The sequence below is a fragment of the Hemiscyllium ocellatum genome, chromosome 31 (assembly GCF_020745735.1).
Source record: "Hemiscyllium ocellatum isolate sHemOce1 chromosome 31, sHemOce1.pat.X.cur, whole genome shotgun sequence".
Lineage (NCBI taxonomy): Eukaryota > Metazoa > Chordata > Chondrichthyes > Orectolobiformes > Hemiscylliidae > Hemiscyllium > Hemiscyllium ocellatum.
In genome coordinates, this window is record NC_083431.1 from 5,760,393 (window position 1) to 5,778,947 (window position 18,555).

The 18,555-nt window shown below is 40.6% G+C and overlaps 1 protein-coding gene across 2 annotated transcripts in view; it reads left to right on the plus strand.

Annotated features, from left to right (window-relative positions):
* The window catches only part of bcas3 (BCAS3 microtubule associated cell migration factor), a 1,146,863-nt gene that overhangs the window by 611,318 nt on the left and 516,990 nt on the right, over nucleotides 1-18,555 (plus strand). For both annotated transcript variants that reach the window (XM_060847956.1, XM_060847957.1), the window contains exon 17: nucleotides 16,926-17,056. In XM_060847956.1, coding sequence (XP_060703939.1) covers nucleotides 16,926-17,056 — 131 coding nt within the window. The remainder of the gene's footprint in view (nucleotides 1-16,925; nucleotides 17,057-18,555) is intronic.

Below are 18,555 nucleotides of genomic sequence, written 5' to 3' on the forward strand. Positions count from 1 at the left end.
TTATCAGAGCAAGAGATGCAAGAATTTATAAACATACTATCAGGCCCGGTTAATATGTTTAATGACTCATACAGCTATGATTGTCTCCTGCCATCTCTGAGACAGGCCAGTATTTTGCTTATTCTTAAAACAGGGAAGGTTCTGGAGGACTGTGCTTCGTACAGACCCATTTCATTCTTAAATGTGGACTTTAAAATCCTCTAAGACTCTCACGTTAAGGCTGGAGACTGTGTTACCTTCTCTTGTTAAAGAGAATCAGGCGGGCTTCATAAAGGACCGTAGATCCTCCAATTATGTTAAGAGGCTACTTAATGTAATTCAAGCATGTGAGCAGTCAATACAGGTTTTATTGATTTCTGTAGATGCATAGAAGGCATTTGACAGAGTTGAATGGCTGTACCTTTTCCATACTCTGGAGCGGTTTGATTTGGGCAAAGTTTTAATAAGATGGGTAAAGGTTCTCTACAGTGACCCCCTCACTGCGTTCATCACCAGTGGGGTATGATCATGCAATTTTAACATTTTTAGGGCTGCTGGCAGGGCTGTCCCCTTTCGCTACTGCTTTTTGCGTTGGTGATTGACCATTGGCAGAGGCCATTCATAGGGATCCTAATATATCAGCTCCAGAAGTGAGGTCAAAATTACATAAGATTTCTTTGCATGCAGACGATGTCCTAATTTTTTTGTCAAATCCAGCAGTTTCAGTGCCTCCCCTGATACAACGCATGTGCATGTTTGGCACCTTTTTGGGGTACAAGATTAATCTTGCAAAATCAGAGACTATGCCTATGAGTGGTCTTAATAAAGTGCTAGATCTTGAGGCCGAATATCAATTCCCTTTCAAGTGGTCACAGACGAGGTATGTGTATTTGGGAATGTTCTTTACTCCAGTTCTGGATTGGTTTTTCAAAGCCAATTTTGTTTAACTATTTGATAAATTCAAACAAGACCTTCAAAGTTGGGAGGCACTTCCAGTCTCGTGGTGGGTCGGATATCCCTTATTAAGATGACTATTCTCCCCCATTTGCTGTACCATGTACAGATGCTCCCCCTGATTTTCAATAAGCAAACGTTCAGGAGACTGAATGGCTGGTTCAGCTCCTTTATTTGGCATCGTAAGTGGTCTCTCATTAAATTAGCTAAACTGCTACTGCCTCACAGTTTGGGGGGAGTGGACCTTCCAGACATTAAAAGCAACCAACTAAGCTCATTTTTATCCTATGTGAGTGATTGGGCTTGTGGGGACCCTCTTTCAATATGCTTAGATATCGAGGCTTCCCAGGCAAGTTACACCCTTATTAGCTTGCTGTTTCTGGACAAAATGAGGACAGTTAGGGAATATTGTCGTAACACAATAATTATTGTAGGACCCATGCTTTACAGTTGAAGATTCTGTTAAAGCATGGAGGACAGTTTGGCAGAGGGAAGGCAATTTTTGCAAAACATCTTCTTTTACACCTATAGTGGGCTTTCACCCTGGGATGGTAGATTCAGTATTCAAATGTTAGGCAGCTAGGGGTGTGTCTTGCATGGGCTATTTATTTGAGAGTGACACAATGATGTCCTTCGATCAGTTAGCACAGAAATACGAGCTATCTAACAGGAACCTCTTTCTTTTTTTTAGTCAGAGATTTTATTTCAAAAAAGACTACACTTCTGATTGATCCCTACAAATCTGATATAGAGACGAGGGTGCTCAGCTTATACTTTCTGTTCGCACATTATATCATCAGTTGGGAGGTGCCCCCTCAGATGAGTTTGATGGACTCTGCAGGGTGTGGGAGAGGAAGCTAGGTGTTGAAGTCTCCTCAGAGGCATGGGAAGATATTTGGGAAAATGCAAGAAAGATATCAATTTGCAGTAGGACCCATGCTTTACAGTTGAAGATTCTCCATAGGGTCCACTTGGCTCTAGACCGTTCATCAAAATTTAAACCAGGGGTATCTTCACCATGTCCCAAGTGCAAGATCTGTATGGGCACTCTCACCCATTGTCTCCAGTTTTGTGGTAGGCTTCAAACATACTGGAGTACTGTGGCGGGAGCAATGGAGAGGATTTTGGGTGGAAGGGTGGAGAAGGACCTGATCTCTCTTCTTTCGGGTCTGCCTAGTGTGTTTTTTAATTATATTTTTATGTATACATTTGTATATGAAGGCGGGTTGGGTTTTTTTACTGTTTTTTCTTGTGTTTTGTTTGTACTGTTTTGATTTGTTGTAATATTAAAAAATCTTTTTTTTCAATAAAAATATATTTTAAAAGAGGCATCTGGATGGGTAAATGTTTAAGAAGGATTTAGAGGGATATGGACCAAATGTTGGCAAATGGGACTAGATTAATTTAGGATATCTGGTTGGCGTGGTCAGGTTGGATTGAAGGGTCTGTTTCCATGCTGTATCCCTCTATGGCTAAAAAGTTGACGATTGGATAATGTGGAAAAATGTGAAGTTGTTCATTTTGGTAGGGAGAATAAAAGAACAAAATATTAGTTAAATGAAGAAAAACTGCAGAAAGCTGCAACACAAAGGTACCTGTGAGCAAAACACAGAAATCTAATAAATAGGTGTAGTAGGTAATCAGGAAGACAAATGAAACGTTTTCCCTTACTTCAAGGAATATAAGAGTAGGGAAGTGTTACTGCAACTGAACAAAGTTGGTGAGACTACATCTGGAGTACTGTGAGCAGTTTTGGCCTCTTTATTTAAGAAATGATATCAATTCAGATATCATTGAGAGGATGATCCCTGGTATGGAAGGATTGTTTAATGAGCAATGGCTAAACAGGTTGGGATTTCTCTCACTGGAGTTCAGAGGTGATCTCATTGAAAGATATAGGATTCCTAATGAGCTTGACTGAGTAAATGCTGAGAGGATGTTTCTTCTCATGGGAGAGTCCGGGGCCAGGGGGCATAGTCTCAAAGTTAAAGAGCTCCAATTTAAGAGTGGGATGAGGAGGAATTTTTTTCTCTCCAAGGATTGTGAGTCTTTGGAACTCCTTGCGTCGGACAGTTGTGGGGGCAGAATCCTTCTGTATATTTAGGGCTGAGATAGATAGATTATTGATCAGTTACAGAGTCAAGGGTTACAGAGAAAATGCAGGAAGGTGGATGTGAGGAGTGTTGGATCAGCCATGATACTATGAGAGCAGGCTTGAGGGGCCAAATGGCCAAGTCCTGTACCTTTTTTTCATGTTCTAATGCTTATATGAGGCAGTGGTCACTGAGCTTTCAGGTAGTTTTGCAAGGTACGTAACAGTGTAAATTACATTGAAATCTTAGTCGCAAAAATAGCTTTAGAGTATGAGGGCAAAATGTATGCTTGTGGGAGATGTGGTTGAGGTGTTTGAAGTTATGAAGTGAATGGATATAGTAAAATTATTAGGTTAATAATGTTAGTCAGAGAAGGATAATAGGTAAAATGGCAGAAAATATATCACCTGCAAAAAACCTGTCAACATCTTGAACAGACTATTTGGCATGTGGTAAAAATAGATGCACTACATTACCTGAGGAAGGATCCTGACACGTTTGAATGGGGATGATATTATCCTAAAACATCGTGTCACAGAGGACTTTCTGAGTGATTATTGTTTTGACTGAGGAAAGCGGGTTGTTTATTTTGAAGTTTTGAGAGTTAAACTCCTTTTCATTTGCAGTTTCCCCTTCATTTTCAATGGTTGAAAAGTGATGACAGTTTATTGCCTTTCATTCGCTTTTCATTCTCACAACCAAATTAACCATTGATTCCTTTCCCTTTCCACCCCATGAGTGAAACTCTGAAAAACATCTGCCATCACTTTTTACTTGTAATTCATGATTCCAATCATTATCAGTAATCATTTCTGCTGTGACCTTTGCAGGAAATTGCCCCTTAACCTTTTTATACTAATAATACCATTTCCTCCTGTAGCTTGAGCATTTTCAAATAATAGCAAGCCATTCCAACCATTCCTCTGACCACTTAAATACTAATTATTACAGATGGACATTGAAGCACTGAAAATCTATGATAGAAATTGTATGGTGTCTTTTTCCAGAATCTCAAATCAGTACAATTTTAAAGGGCTAGTCAACCAGCATTGCAATGCAGGTTAGTTGTTATCTGTTCTTTCACACAGGAATCCAAAGATTGAAGATCAAAAAATTCCTGCAAGCAACCCATGAGAAAAATCATTGGGCTATTAGTTCTTAATTCAATTCTTTGAACACTTTTATTTACTGAATTGAGTATTGAAGAGTCTGTTTGACTTCTGATTAGCTTGCAAGGTAGACCACTGCTGAGACTCTCATATGGTTTCGAGGGTGGAGGGAGATCAAAGGGTGATAAAAGAGCGAAGTCTCCAAAACAAAACAATAGGTGCTAGCTTAATTAGTAATAAATCTAGATTGATAGAGTTTCGGTAGTAAGGGTAGGAAGAGAATTGTAGATGAGGCTGATAGATGGAGTTAGGATACAGATTAACCATGATGAGGTCGAAGTAGCTGAATGTCCTACTCCTGATCATATACTCCAATTTTGTGAATAAGCCCTCTCAAAAGACCTAAGAAATGAAATCCAGAAAAGGCCATGTCTGCCCCAGCATTCTCATCATCATCGTCATCATTTTTGGTGATCCCTCATGGTTCAGAATTACCCTCTTCCACTCTCAGGATGAATCCATACTTGACTGTGTAGACTGATGTGGCTTCCTCAGGCTTTGTTACACTTGGAGCAGAAGGTGTTTGTGGGAAGGGGTGAGTGGAGCGGTGTTGGTATGGCAGTGCGCACCTCATGCTGTTTTTGCCAGGCTTCCGCTTTTTCCCGATGGCAAGTCTCAAGGTTCTTGAAGCCTTCATGAATGCTCTTCTTCCACTTTGGATGATCTTAGGCCAGTGATTCACAGGTGTCTGTGGAATGCTGCACTTTCACCAGTGAAGCCTTGAGGGTATCCTTGAAGTGCTTCCTCTGTCCACCTGGTGCTTGCCTGCCATTTTGAAACTGGGAGTACATCACCTGCTTGGGGAATCTTGTGTTGGTCATGTGGATGATTTGCCCAGCCCATTGCAGCCAATCAAGAGTGGTTAGTGCATTGATGCTGGGGATGTTGGCCTGGTAGAGGGTGCTGGTGTTAGTGCATCTTTCTTCCCACCGGATTCTTAGGATCTTGCACAGGCAACATTGGTAGTATTGCTCCAGCTCCTTGAGGCCCATGTCTCAGAGGGCAGGAACCACCGCAGCTGTATAAGCCATGATCTTCGTGTCAGATCAGATGTTGATGTCCTCAAACACCCTTTTCCTCAGACAGCCAAAGGCTGTACTAGCACACTGAAGACATGGATATCCTTATCAATAGCTGCTTTAGCTGACAGGACATGCTCGAGGAATTGGAAGTAGTTAACATTCTCTAAGGCCTATCTGTGGCCCTTGATGATTGGGATTTGCTTCACAATGCTGGGCCAGGCTGGTGGAGGACCTTTGTCGTGCGGGTGTTGAGGGTGAAACCCAGACTGTCATATGCGTCTGTAATGGTGCTGACAGTGGTCTGGAGTACATCCTCTAAGATTGCACATTCGCAAGCATCATATGTGTACTGCAGTTCAATGACACTGGTTGGGCTGACTTTGGTTTTGGTTGGTTTTGGCTTGAAGACAGTGGAAGTTGAATAATTTCCCATGGTTCCATAAGTTATCTCCACTCCAGTGGCGAGATTGTCGGTCGTAAGGTGAAGCATTGCAGCAAGGTAGATCAAGAACAATGTTGGTATGACAATGCAGCACTACTTGATATCAGAATGGGTTGGTGGTGGAGCCATTTGTCACTATGACAACTTCCATGTCGTCATGGAGCAGGCAAAGAATGGTGACACACTTCTTGGTGCAACCAAAGCGGAGAAGAATGCTCATTCTATAAGATCATGAGTCATCTGCCCTAGACATCAACTCCTCTGTTGTGCCAGCACGTCATGTCCATCAAATGCTCGATATTTCAAAGATCTATCTACTTCATCTTAAAATATAATTAATGTGATCCAACCTCCACAACTCTGGGGCAGGGAATTCCAGAAATTCATTTCCCTCAGAGAGAAGAATTTCCTTTGCATCTCAATGTTAATGAATGTCCCCTTGTCCTGTAACTGTATCCACAAGTTTGAGATTTCCCAACTGGTAAAAACATCTTCTCAACATCTACCCTATCAAGCTTCCGCAGATACTTGTAATTTTCAAAAAGACTACCCCTCGTTCCTCTAAAATCTAATGAATAAAGATTTAATCTGCTTAGATGCTTTTGATTCGCCAACCACTTCTATCAAGAGTCAATTGAGTGAATCTCATTTGAACTGCTTCCAATGCCAATATATCCTTTCTTAAATACAGGGGCCAAAATACATGCTGTACTCCAAGTGCGCCTCACCATCACCTTTACAGTAGTAACAAGAACTTGTAAAAATAAAGAACTGCGGGTGCTGGAAATCTGCAACAAAAACAGACATTGCTGGAGAAACTCAGCATATCTGGCAGCATCTGTGGAGAGAATGCAGAGTTTCAGGTTTTAGTGGCCCTTCTGCAATTCTGAACTGGTAACTCCATTAGTTAGTTCATCACAACTCAAAACATTAACTCTGCCTTTCCTCTTCACAGATGCTACCAGATCTGTTGAATTTCTTCAACACTTTCTGCTTTTGTTTCAGTTTTCCATTATCCACAGTTCTTTGTTTTATGTTATCACAACAATCTGAAGTTCTTCAGGCTCTTTAAGATGACATTACATATGAAGGTGAGGAATGGAATGCTTTCAAACTTGATCTTGATGCAGTATCCAGCACTGTTGTGATTCTAGCTGATAGTAATATTGGTAGTAATCCCAGAGTGAAACCAGACTTGATAGATAAGTTTAACTTTTGCAGTTGGTGACCGTAGTGTTTAGAACATAGAACATTACAGCACAGTACAGGCCCTTCGGCTCTCGATGTTGTGCTGATCTGTCATACCAATTTGAAGCCCATCTAACCTACACTATTCAGTTTAGTCACTGAACATTTTCACACAATGTTGCCAATCTTCTTCAGAACAAAAGTTTATTATTTGAAAGAAAAAAACAGTACGTATGACAGTATAGAAAGAGCTTAATGTGCCCAATGAAATGAACTTTCAACTTGTTTCCTCGGAATTTATTTTCTTGATATTCAAATCCAGGGAAAATTACTCCTGTCTTAACTTCCTATTTAATTCACTCTTTACAGTTATCTTTCTTGAATGCAGAGACTGCTTTATGATATCTTTCCATTTCTTTTTGTCTGAACCTCCTTTTGGTTCTAACAACTTTAAAACTGCTAGACAAACTAATACAACTTGGAGAGTTTATAAGCTGAAGCTGTTCTATGAAAGTGATCGTTTTCTTGAATCTAACTCCTGAGTTTTCTGAACTGAAGTTCAAACTAAACCTTGGTCCATTTTCTTGGTCTGCTTTCTCTCTTTATAATAAACTCAGCAATATAAGCGTGCCATCAATTAATTTCACAGGTGCCCTACGAGACATTTGACTGAAACACATTCTTTCTTCGAAATGAGGTTATTACATCATTATTTAAAATGATTTATGACCTAATTTTGTAAAACAAAAGGTTATCTTCACAGGACGAAGCCAAGATCCATCTGCCTCTAATTTAAACATCCAAATTCCCATATGATAATACTATATATTACGCACGTTTAACCAGAGCATACACAGAATCAGATCATAATCTAGCCACCCTGGTAGAAGCGTATACTCACCAAGGTCGCTCATTGCTGCATCGGTATGCCATTATTCTGTTTTGCATTCCTTTGCTCTCCATTGTCAATTATATTTTTTATGTCAGTTAGTAATGACTATACCATCAAATTAATAATGCTTTTTTACTCAGGAATAAAAGAATGACCAGAATAAGATTAGGTCTAATCAAAGATAGTAGTGGAAAGTTGTGTGTGGAATCTGAGGATATAGGGGAAGTGCTTAATGAATACTTTTCATCAGTATTTACATTGGAAAAGGGCAATGTTAGTAAGAATACGGAGACACAGGCTACAAGATTAGATGGGATTAAAGTTGACAAAGAGGAGGCTTTAGCAATTTTGGAAGATTTGAAAATAGATAAGCGCTTGGGGCCGGATGGGATTTATTCTCAGCTTCTCTGGGAAGTCAGGGAAGAGATTGCAGAGTCTTTGGTTTCGATCTTTATGTCATCATTATCAACAGGAGTAGTGCCAGAAGAGTGGAGGATAGCAAATGCTGTTCCCTTGTTTAAGAAGGGGAGTCAGGACAACCCTGGTAATTATAGGCCAGTGAGCTTTACTTCAGTTGTGGGTAAGGTGTTGGAAAAGGTTATAAGAGAGAAGGTAAGGCAGTTGATATGGTGTAAATGAATTTCAGTATGGCATTTGATAAGGTTCCACACGATAGGCATTGAATAAAATAAGAAGTTCGGGATTGAAGGTGATTTAGTGGTTTGGATCAGAAATTGGCTCCCTGAAAGAAAACAGGGGGTGGTGGTTGATGGGAAAATGGAGCTCAATTACCAGTGGTGTGCCTCAAGGATCTGCTTTGGGGCCACTGCTGTCATTGTAAATGATCTGGATGAGGGCGTAAAAGGATGCGTTCATAAATTTGCAGATGACACTAAGGTAGGCAGAATTGTGGATAGTGCCGAAAGATGTTGTGAGTTACAGAGGGGCATAAATAAGATGCAGAGTGGGCTGAAAAGTGGCAAATGGAATTTAATTCGGAAAAGTGTGAGGTTGTTCACTTTGGAAGAAGTAACAGGAATGCAGAGTACTGGGCTCATGGTAAGATTCTTGGCAGTGTAGATAAACAGAGAGATCTCAGTGCCCTGGTGCATGAAAGTTGCCACCCAGGTTGATAAGGTTGTTAAGAAGGCACATGGTGTGTTGGTATTTAATGGTAGGGAGATTGAGTTTCGGAGCCACGAGGTCATGCTTCAGCAGTACAAGACACTGGTAAGGCCTCACCTGGAGTATTGCATGCAGTTCTGGTCATCACATTATAGGAAGGAAATGGAAGCTTTGGAAGGGGTTCAGAGGAGATTTACTAGGATGTTGCCTGGAATGGAAGGAAGGTCTTAGGAGGAAAGGCTGAGGGAACTGAGGCTGTTTTTGTTGGAGAGAAGAAAGTTGAGATGTGACTTAATCAAGACGTCTAAGATAATCAGAGGGTTAGATAGCGTGGACAGTGAGAGCATTTTTCCTTGGATGGTGAAGGCTAACACGAGGGGACATAGCTTTAAATTGAGGGGTGATAGATTTAGGACAGATTTCAGGGGTAGTTTCTTTACTCAGAGAGTAGTAGGGGTGTGGAACGGCCTGCCTGCAACAGTAGTAGACTTGTCGACGTTAAGGACATTTAAATGGGCATTGGACATACATATGGATAATAATGGAATGGTGTAGGTTAGGTGGGTATCAGATTAATTTTGCAGGTTGGCGCAACATCGTGGGCCAAAGGGCTTATACTGCGCTGTAACGTTCCATGTTCTATGAGGTGAGGCAATACTCACTGGGAACATGGTTGTAACACCTAAACTCATGGCTCTCAAAGTCACGACGCAGAAGAGGTTTCTTCTCAGAAAAGCCTTAATTTGAGCTCCAAACTCAAAAATGAAAATGTTTTATTGCATCATCCACTCCTCTTTTATTGCTGTTTTCTGCTTAGGTATGAGTTTTTTGAGTGCAGCCTGGCAGTAGGAAAACAATGAAATAAACCTAGATTGAGATTTATTCTGCTAAAAATTTCAGTATGAGTTAAGGAATTCCAATAGATTGAACTTACAAATTCTTGACACTGAAACCTGGATGACAGCTCTAAGATTGTAGTGGCAGTTTAATGGTATCTGAAGTTCCCATACACAACTTTCTTTTTTGCTGTTAGTTTCTGTTCTTTACAAGTCTGTCCACGCTAAAAATCTTTCTCTGGCAAGGACTACCACTATGGCAGGGGTCACTGGAGCCATCAATTAGAGATTGCTTTTCTCTGAGGGAGAATACTTCACACATTGAGTTCTATCTATTGATCAAACTGAAGTACTATCTATGGTAGTGGGTATGTGCAACAGACAACACTGGGATTTGAGCTTGGAATGTGGTTACAACCTGTACATTCAACTACTTGAGCTCTTGAATGGAACAGATTTTAAGTGTAAGTAAACTTGTTTAGAAATTGGACTTGTGTGGAACTAAATTCAGAATTATTAGAACCATATTCAGTTTCTACAAGTGCAAATGCCAAGCTTCCTTGTATTAGCTTCATAACATTAACGAATGTCGATGAAAGTTGTGTACCCTTAATCAAAATGTTATTAAACTTATATCAGGCAACTCAGCAATAAACTCACAACTTTGATCACATTTCATTCAAAATTTTGACTTGTTTGTAGCAATACATTCAGTCTTATTTATTACTGCAGTTTAAAACAAACATTGCACATTCTACTTCTGGGTTTAAATCAGTACCCTGAAAGCCCTCTTAGCTCACAATGAGTGTTTATATTGTTACTGGTTAAACCTGGCACTGTGAATATACTGTGATTTGAAATCTGTTAGCAAATGCAAGTGTGAAAGTTTAACTCAGAACTGTCAGATTCCTGGGTTTCTTTTCAAAATACTCAAATTATGCTTTATATATTGAGAGGGCAAAATTGACAATTACATTATATAGGATCATTGGCCTTTGTGGGATGAACCTTGTTGAGAGACAAATCTTCAAACATAATGTATGCTTTGTAAAATTGTCATTATGGACAAGACCAAACCCCCTCAAAATATATTCAGAAGATGGTCTACACCTTAATTTCTTTTTATTTTAAGGTATAAGGCAAATTTCCACTTGCAATTCGATTAGTCAAACTACTCGACTTTAAGCAATATACACTACTTTTACACAAGTTAAAAACAGACAGATATAAATAAAATAAATTAATTGGTTTACCTGTAACTCTATCGAAATGCTTAACAAAATAGTATATATTAACTGCTACTAAATAACTATTCCAATGCAGTAGATCCCACAAACACATCCTTAGCAAAGGCAAATATTGTAAAGTAATGCCATTCTAGCAGCAGAAAGAGCACCCCAGCTTTTAGTTGTAACTGAGATGAGAATAAGAGCTTCCACATCCAGCTTCAAGATCCCTGCAACTGCAGAAAGATAAAACTAAAAATCCTGGTTCTGTGGGAGCTTGACCCCACCCAGTCTTAGTTAAAAATCACACAACACCAAGTTATAATCCAACAGGTTTATTTGGAAGCATTAGCTTTCGGAGCGCTCCTTCTCAGACACACAATCACCTGATGAAGGAGTCCAACTCATGATCGTCTCCAAATCATGATCACCCAATCAGGCTGCTTCTATTGTACCAATTTTATTTTTAAAATCCCGAGACCTCAAGTTGTTTATTGGTTTTAAGCATACTGCCCGATACTCCTGTCTCAACCTTGCTTAATTTAAAAAACAAGCCAGGACAAAAGGCATCTCATGAAGCCATAGTATTGTCACCCTGTTCACATATTTTGTTTGAAATGTATAATTTTGGACTCCATATACAATAGAGTGTAGAGGCACAGTAAGGTGCAAAAAAGATTTACCAGAATAGTACCTGAACTGAAAGTTCATAATTTCAGCTGAGGCTCTTTCTACTGAAGAGATGATTGAGAGATGACATAAAGAAAACAGAAGGTGCTGGTGAAACTCAGCAAGTCTATGAAGAGAGAAGAGAGTTTAAAGTTTTATGTCCAATACATTAAGTTTACAGATGACATGAAAATAGGTGGAGGGACAGGTAGTGTTGAGGAGGCTGCAGAAGGACTTGGACAATCTAGGAAAGTGAGCAAACATGTACTAGGTGGAATATAATATGAGAAAGTGTGAGGTTATGCACTTTGGTAGGATGAATAGAAGCATATACTATAATCTAAATGGGGGAAAGTTTCAGAAATCTGAAGCACAAAGGGAATTGGGAATCCTAGTTGAGAATTCTATTAAGGTTAGAATGCATGTTCAGTTGGCAGTTACGGAGGCAAATGCAATGTTAGTATTCATTTCATGAGGGGCTAGACCACAAAGTAGGGATCTATTGCTGAAGCTGTATCAGGCTCTGGTCAGACTGCATTTGGAATATTGTGTGCAGTTTTGGGCCTCATTTGTAAGGAAGGAAGTGCTGGCCGTGGAGGAGGTCTAGAGAACGTTTACAAAAATGATTCCAGGGTTGAAGGGCTTGTGATATGAGGAGCAGTTAAGAACTCTGTGTCTGTACTCATTGGAGTTTACAAGGCTGAGTGCAGATCTCAATGAAGCATACAGAATACTGAGAAGCTTGTATAGAGTGGTCATAAGGAAGATCTTACCACTAGTAGGAGAGACTATGACTTGCGGGCATACCCTCAGAGTGAAGACGCCACCCTTTAGAACTGAGATTAGGAGGAATCTCCTCAGCCGGTGTGGGAACACATTGACAGATTCCAGAATTGGATGTATAGGAGAAAACATAGAGTGAGAGAAGATTGCTTTGTTATCTCTTGTTATGTGAATGTTAAATTTAGGTCTATCATCTGATCAAGATCCAGCTAGATAATTTACGTTGATACCAAATGTCTTTCAATCACTACTATTAAATCCTGCTTACCACAGACAGCCTGAAAAATTGGATATTCATTTCTTGTTGAAAGAGTATATCTGAAAATAATTACTTTTGATAATTTTTTGCATATTAAGCATGTGCTCCCCTAGAAACTAGTGGAAGCAGATTCCATAGTGATTTCGATATGTACTTAAAAAGGAAATGTTTAAAAGGCAGATGGGAAAACTTGGATCAGTAAAACTAATTGGATAACTCTAACAAAATGTCAGCACTGCGTTGTACTGTTCTCTTATCATTCTAAACCCCACACCTTTCTTTTCTTCGATCTTTTCTCTCTGGTTCATGATTTGCCAAATGATGACAATTCTCCTGGTATTTTGCTTTTAACTTTGTGGTCTCTCATTTAAAATCTGTGGATTGAATTTATGTTTTTTGGCTACATATCTGTTCTGTTGAGTTCGTCTTAAGGGTTTTCTTGCCATGAGACCCAGTGAGACTTCTTTCACCAAACTCACCTCATTAACTAATTACACTAGTCCTATGGTCACCCTATGCCCCATCTTACCACACACCATTACCAAGACAGTTCACCAGACAGCGGATATCCACCGAAAGAGCAGTAAACCAGGTGCCAACACCATCTTCAAAAAGGCTGATGTGTATCCAGAAGAGTACTGGCATTCTGAAGCTGCCTCAATTTGTGACAGACTTTCAGTCAGAGGATGTTATAAAAGGAGAAGATGGTACCTTGATTCTCTGACAGAGACTTGGAAGTTCTAGGGGAGGGCTTAGTGCAGAGGAGGGGTATCTTCCTGGAGGACTATCAGAGGAGACCACAACACCAGATCCTGGCAGCTTGGTCCAGGGTTGCCATGTAGATAAGTGTGGTCTCCATGGTTCAGCTGAAAGGCTAGCAGTGCCACAAAAAATCAGTGTTCTATTCCACGAGGAGCTTCTCTCTTCTACCCAACACATGCTCTATATTTGCTATTACACACACTTTCCACCAAGGATCATGCTCTGCCATTCTCACTATTGCATAAAATATCTTCCCTCACTTTCTGTCATTTCCCCTAAAACTTTCATATAATGAATCCTGCATGGTCTCTGTGCTGCCTAATCACTTACCCAGGGCACCTCAACGCCTTTCAGTCATCTGCACCAGCACTAACAGCCATGCCACCCACTTGCATCTCATTCAATCCCACCATTCCTCTTTTTGCAGGAAAAGACAATGCAGAAGGGCACCCATCAGGTCAAGAGGTGCCCAAAATTAAGTTCCTCACCTACTATGAGGACAGTATCCTGTTTCTCACAGCCAAAGACCAGACCAGGTGAGGATGCTGAGACATCCATGTCCCACCACCAAGTAAATACCATCTTTCATTCCACTGTAATGCTCATATTAACCCAGCTGTCAGTGCCATTCATTGCATGCCACTTTTAAACATTTGCCACTCCATCTTACCTGTTTTGTGGCTTAGAGGCTTCTATGGAAACTACTTCCTCAAACTATAAGGAAGTGTGTTCTGACCTCAGACTAAGCATTGGCAAGGTTGTCTCCTGCACACCTCCACCAGCTCAAATATTGACACCTTGGTGGTAGTGTCAGGAAAAGACATTTGGAAGAACAGGCCTGTGAGCACTTTACTGCACTAGCTCCAAAGCTGGCTGAGGAAGAAATGACTCAGGCCACTAGCACTCAGAAGACTGGCAGAGACTAGGCACTTGCTCTATCCAAGGTGGGAGAGTACCCACAGTGTTAGCAATCAGAGACATCATCCACATGCACAAGGAGGAATAGGAGCAGCAGACAAGCTAAAGGAGTCCAGCCATGCTTTGAGGACCAAGCTGCCTCAAGCATGCAATCATCTGGCTGACTGTATGAATAGGTTGGCAGCTGCTATTGGAGAGGCAGGTCTAACACCCTCAGAGTCTGCTGGAAAGGTGCACACTGCTTGCACTCTGTCACTCAGTCATTGGGCTTTAGAATAGAAGGCATGTCATAGAGTTGTGCAGCACGGAAATAGACCTTGCGGTCCTACACATCCATGCCAACCAGATATCCCAACCCAATCTGGTCCAACCTACCAGCACCTGATCCATATTCCTCCAAACCCCTCCTATTCATATACCCATCCAGATGCCTTTTAAATGTTGCAATTGTACCAGCCTCCACCAATTCCTCTGGCATGATCGGGAGACAGGAACTTGGTGTGCAGTCCAGGTGGCCCTTCCTCACATAGAATGCCAGGCAGCATCTCAGGAATAGAGAATTCGACGTTTCGAGCATAAGCCCTTCATCATTTCCTGATGAAGGGCTTATGCTCGAAACGTCGAATTCTCTATTCCTGAGATGCTGCCTGGCCTGCTGTGCTTTGACCAGCAACACATTTGCAGCTGTGATCTCCAGCATCTGCAGACCTCATTTTTTACTTCCTCACATAGAAACAGGGTGGTGCCAGCAGGGAGCCAAAGAGAGGAGGAACTACACATGGGGCCTCTCAGACATTTCTCCTCAGGACACTCTAGAAGTGGCTGGGTCCTCCATCTCCACCCTACACTTCAAGCTGAGGAATATCCACTTGCTTCAAGTATATTGGGATAACCAGACACAAATGCCCAATAAAATCTTCAGCTCCACTGTCAAGTAGATTACTTCGTATCAACTATGGAACCTGGGACAACACTAAGACATAGTTGGATGGAAAAAAAAACCTTTTGAAGACACGGATGCAGTTTCACATTTGTATAAATTGAATGGTTTTGTACCACATTTGTTTGTTTGAGTCTCTGTGTTGCCCCATATGTTTTTGTGTCAGCATATTCACACATAATGTACCATGGATCAGTGTCTATGTTGAGACACTGCTGAAGTTGTGAAAGCAAGATGAACAAGGCATATATAGGACAATGGGTTCTACTGGCACCATGTAGTAAAATGTCCCTATTCTGTATCCAAACATGATGGTGTGAAGTAAGTGGTCAGAAATGTGTGAACCAGTGCGGGATTAGGGGACCTACAGGTCTGTGTCTTGTATAGTACCTTGGTCTTACTCATATGGTTGTCCTCCATCACATTGTCTCCTTAGCCTGCAGCCCCCAATCTCTACAAGTACTTTCTCGAGTCTCCTTTCCACAGAACTGGCCCCACTTGTCTCTCCCCTACCCCTTCATTGAAACTCCCTTTCCACTTGGATTATCTGGATAGACCCTCTGACTGCGAGGTCCCCCCTAAGAATCCCACAAGTGGATTGGAGAGGTCTTGAGGTGTTGACAATTCTCAGATGCCAATGTTTGTGAATGAGGATTGCATGCAACTGGTGTCCATGGATTGTGTTCTGAGATGCTGTTTCGTGGTAAGCAGCAGGGAGGCTTTTTGTGTCAACGGTGAACTTAAGACACCAGATACCCTCTCTGACTTCCCAGTCAAGAATTCTCAGCATCTAGTTTGTTCAGTGTGTTTCATAAGGTAAGAAGCTGTGTGTTACTGAGGTAAGATGTGCACTTAATGTCATTAATTATCAAGCAATAATTACTCATTAATGGGTAACTCACTACTGCCTGGTGAGAAGTTTCCCTCAACAGATGCATAAATGATGCAGCAAGTTACTCCCAACAGTGAACTAGGCTTAACCGATGTTGTATGCAAAATCTGCCACAAATCTTGTCATCACCCACGTTGTTCAGGCCCCTGTATGATTCTGGTGTATACATTCATGAAATATAATAGATTTCAGCTCTGTTTTAAGTTTGTATATGTTTATTTCAGCATAACTGATACTTTATATGTATGTTTCAGTTGGAGTATTAGCTTAGCTCAAAAAATTTACAATAATGGAAATTCAGAAAATGTTTCTTTGGGATTACTTATACACAACTCCAAAATAATGTGGAATTTTCATCATTACAATTCTTTCTGGATCTTGGTGAGCATTCCTTGAAACAGTTCTACCCTTGATAATCTAATCAAGCAACAGGAATATTTCCAATTAAATTGCAGTGAGTTTGGCTATGAGTTTCCAGTTAATGAATGAATAACTGTCCATTTGTCCCTTTGTACAACAATGATGCCTTGTTAAATGATCATCAGAAATTTTATTCTCTGCTGACAAATTATTTGTCCCATTGATGAGGTGACCATCTCAAATTGTTCTTCATGCTCAGCAGCAACAGCTTAGTATTTGAACTTTTAGCTGTTCATTTGATTGAAATGTTGCTGTGCAACAGGACATGTGACTGGGAGATTGTTTGAGAGCAGGTAGGTGGGAGAAATGAAACTGAGTGCCAACAATTTTATGAAGTCTCTATTGTTGTTTTTCAGTAAAAGCAAGTCCAGATCAGCCCCACAGATTTCTCCGAGCAAGGCTGCTGGTGGAGAATTTTGTGTTGCTGCCACTTTTTCTTCATCACGATCCTGGTTAATAGCCAATCCTGGCCTAAAGCGGGAGAAAGGTAAGTATACCATACAGCTTTTAAGCATTTCTGATGGATCTCATTCAGTAAATCAGGCTGAGCTTTGGATGAAAGAAATCACTTTTTTTGTTAAGTAATTACAACTCAATAAGTTATTTCCCCAAACTGTTTCTCTTCACTTTTGAACGTACTTCATCATCCATCAGGAGTACATTGCCCATGTAGTTTTCCACACATGCTGACTATCACTCTCTGCCCTCCACCCAACTATTTCAAAGACCAATTGTAGCACACTCCGGGAACTGAAACTGACCTGTCTGTGTGTGTGGGCCATTACTACATTTGACCTTAGTCATTCTGGATAATGAGATAGAAAATTATCTTTAGCTTGTTGAAGTTTTCTTCAAGTGTCACGACAAAACTTAATTCTGTAGACTGACATTTCTTAGTAGTGCAATTCTGAGAGTACTGTATTATTGGAGATGCTAAAATGCCAAACCATGGCTGTTGAAGTTGTGTAAGAAAGATACCATGGCATTTTTTTGAAAAGCAAGGAGATTACCAAGTGCCCTAGCCTCAACAGAAATGAACAAACAGATTGTTATACTGTTGTTTTACAGTTTAAATCTGCACTTTTGCTTTCTCCCTATGCTCCCTCTAACCAGGTAGAAGAAAGATCTGAGCCAAGGCCACTGGCTCATAATCATCACCAGTCTTGCTGTCATCTAGTAGGGTCTGGCAAGGATGCTGGAGACCAAATGGAATTAGAGAAGGTGTAATGGTTATTTCTTAATTAAAGAAGGAAAGCTGGGTGCATATGTATCATCGTGACCAAATGATCGGTATGTTGGGGTTTTGAAGCTGTGATTGCTGAGATAAAACCCTGACCAGAAAAGTATATGCATGAACTCTGCCATATTTGGTTTAGCAATCCAAACCTGATCACATCAGCTCATCAAAGGCAAACTCTGGGAAACTGAGCACACTCAGGAATTTTTCTTCTTCTGCTTGCACTCACAACTCTATATCTGGAATTAGAAAATCATCAGTGGATGACCCACCTGAGGCAGAGGATGTGAGTGTTTCAGTTGGAGGATGGGGTGACAGTCAAGTGGGTTGCATTGTCCTAGGATCAAAATTCTTGAGTGTTGTTGGATCTTTATTTAGTCAGACAAATTCCTGACTTGTAGATGATGAACAGTGAAGGAAGAGGTAAGTTAGTTGCTGCAAAATTCCTAGCCTCTGATCTGCTTTTCTAGCTAAAGTATTTAAATGGCTGGTCCAGTTCAATTTCTGGGTAATGGTAGCCCTCAAGAGATTGAGGTTGAGGATATTTATCAATGGAAACGCCATTGAATGTCAAGGGGTAGAGGTTAGATTCTCACCTTTTGGAGATGGTCATTGCTCTGGTCATGAATATTACTTGCTACTTATCATTTTTAGCAGGACAAGGCCAACAGTTGCATGAGGATATTATCACCCTCATATTCCCTTCCTACCCAACACTATCCTGACGTGGAACTTTATTGTCTTTTCTT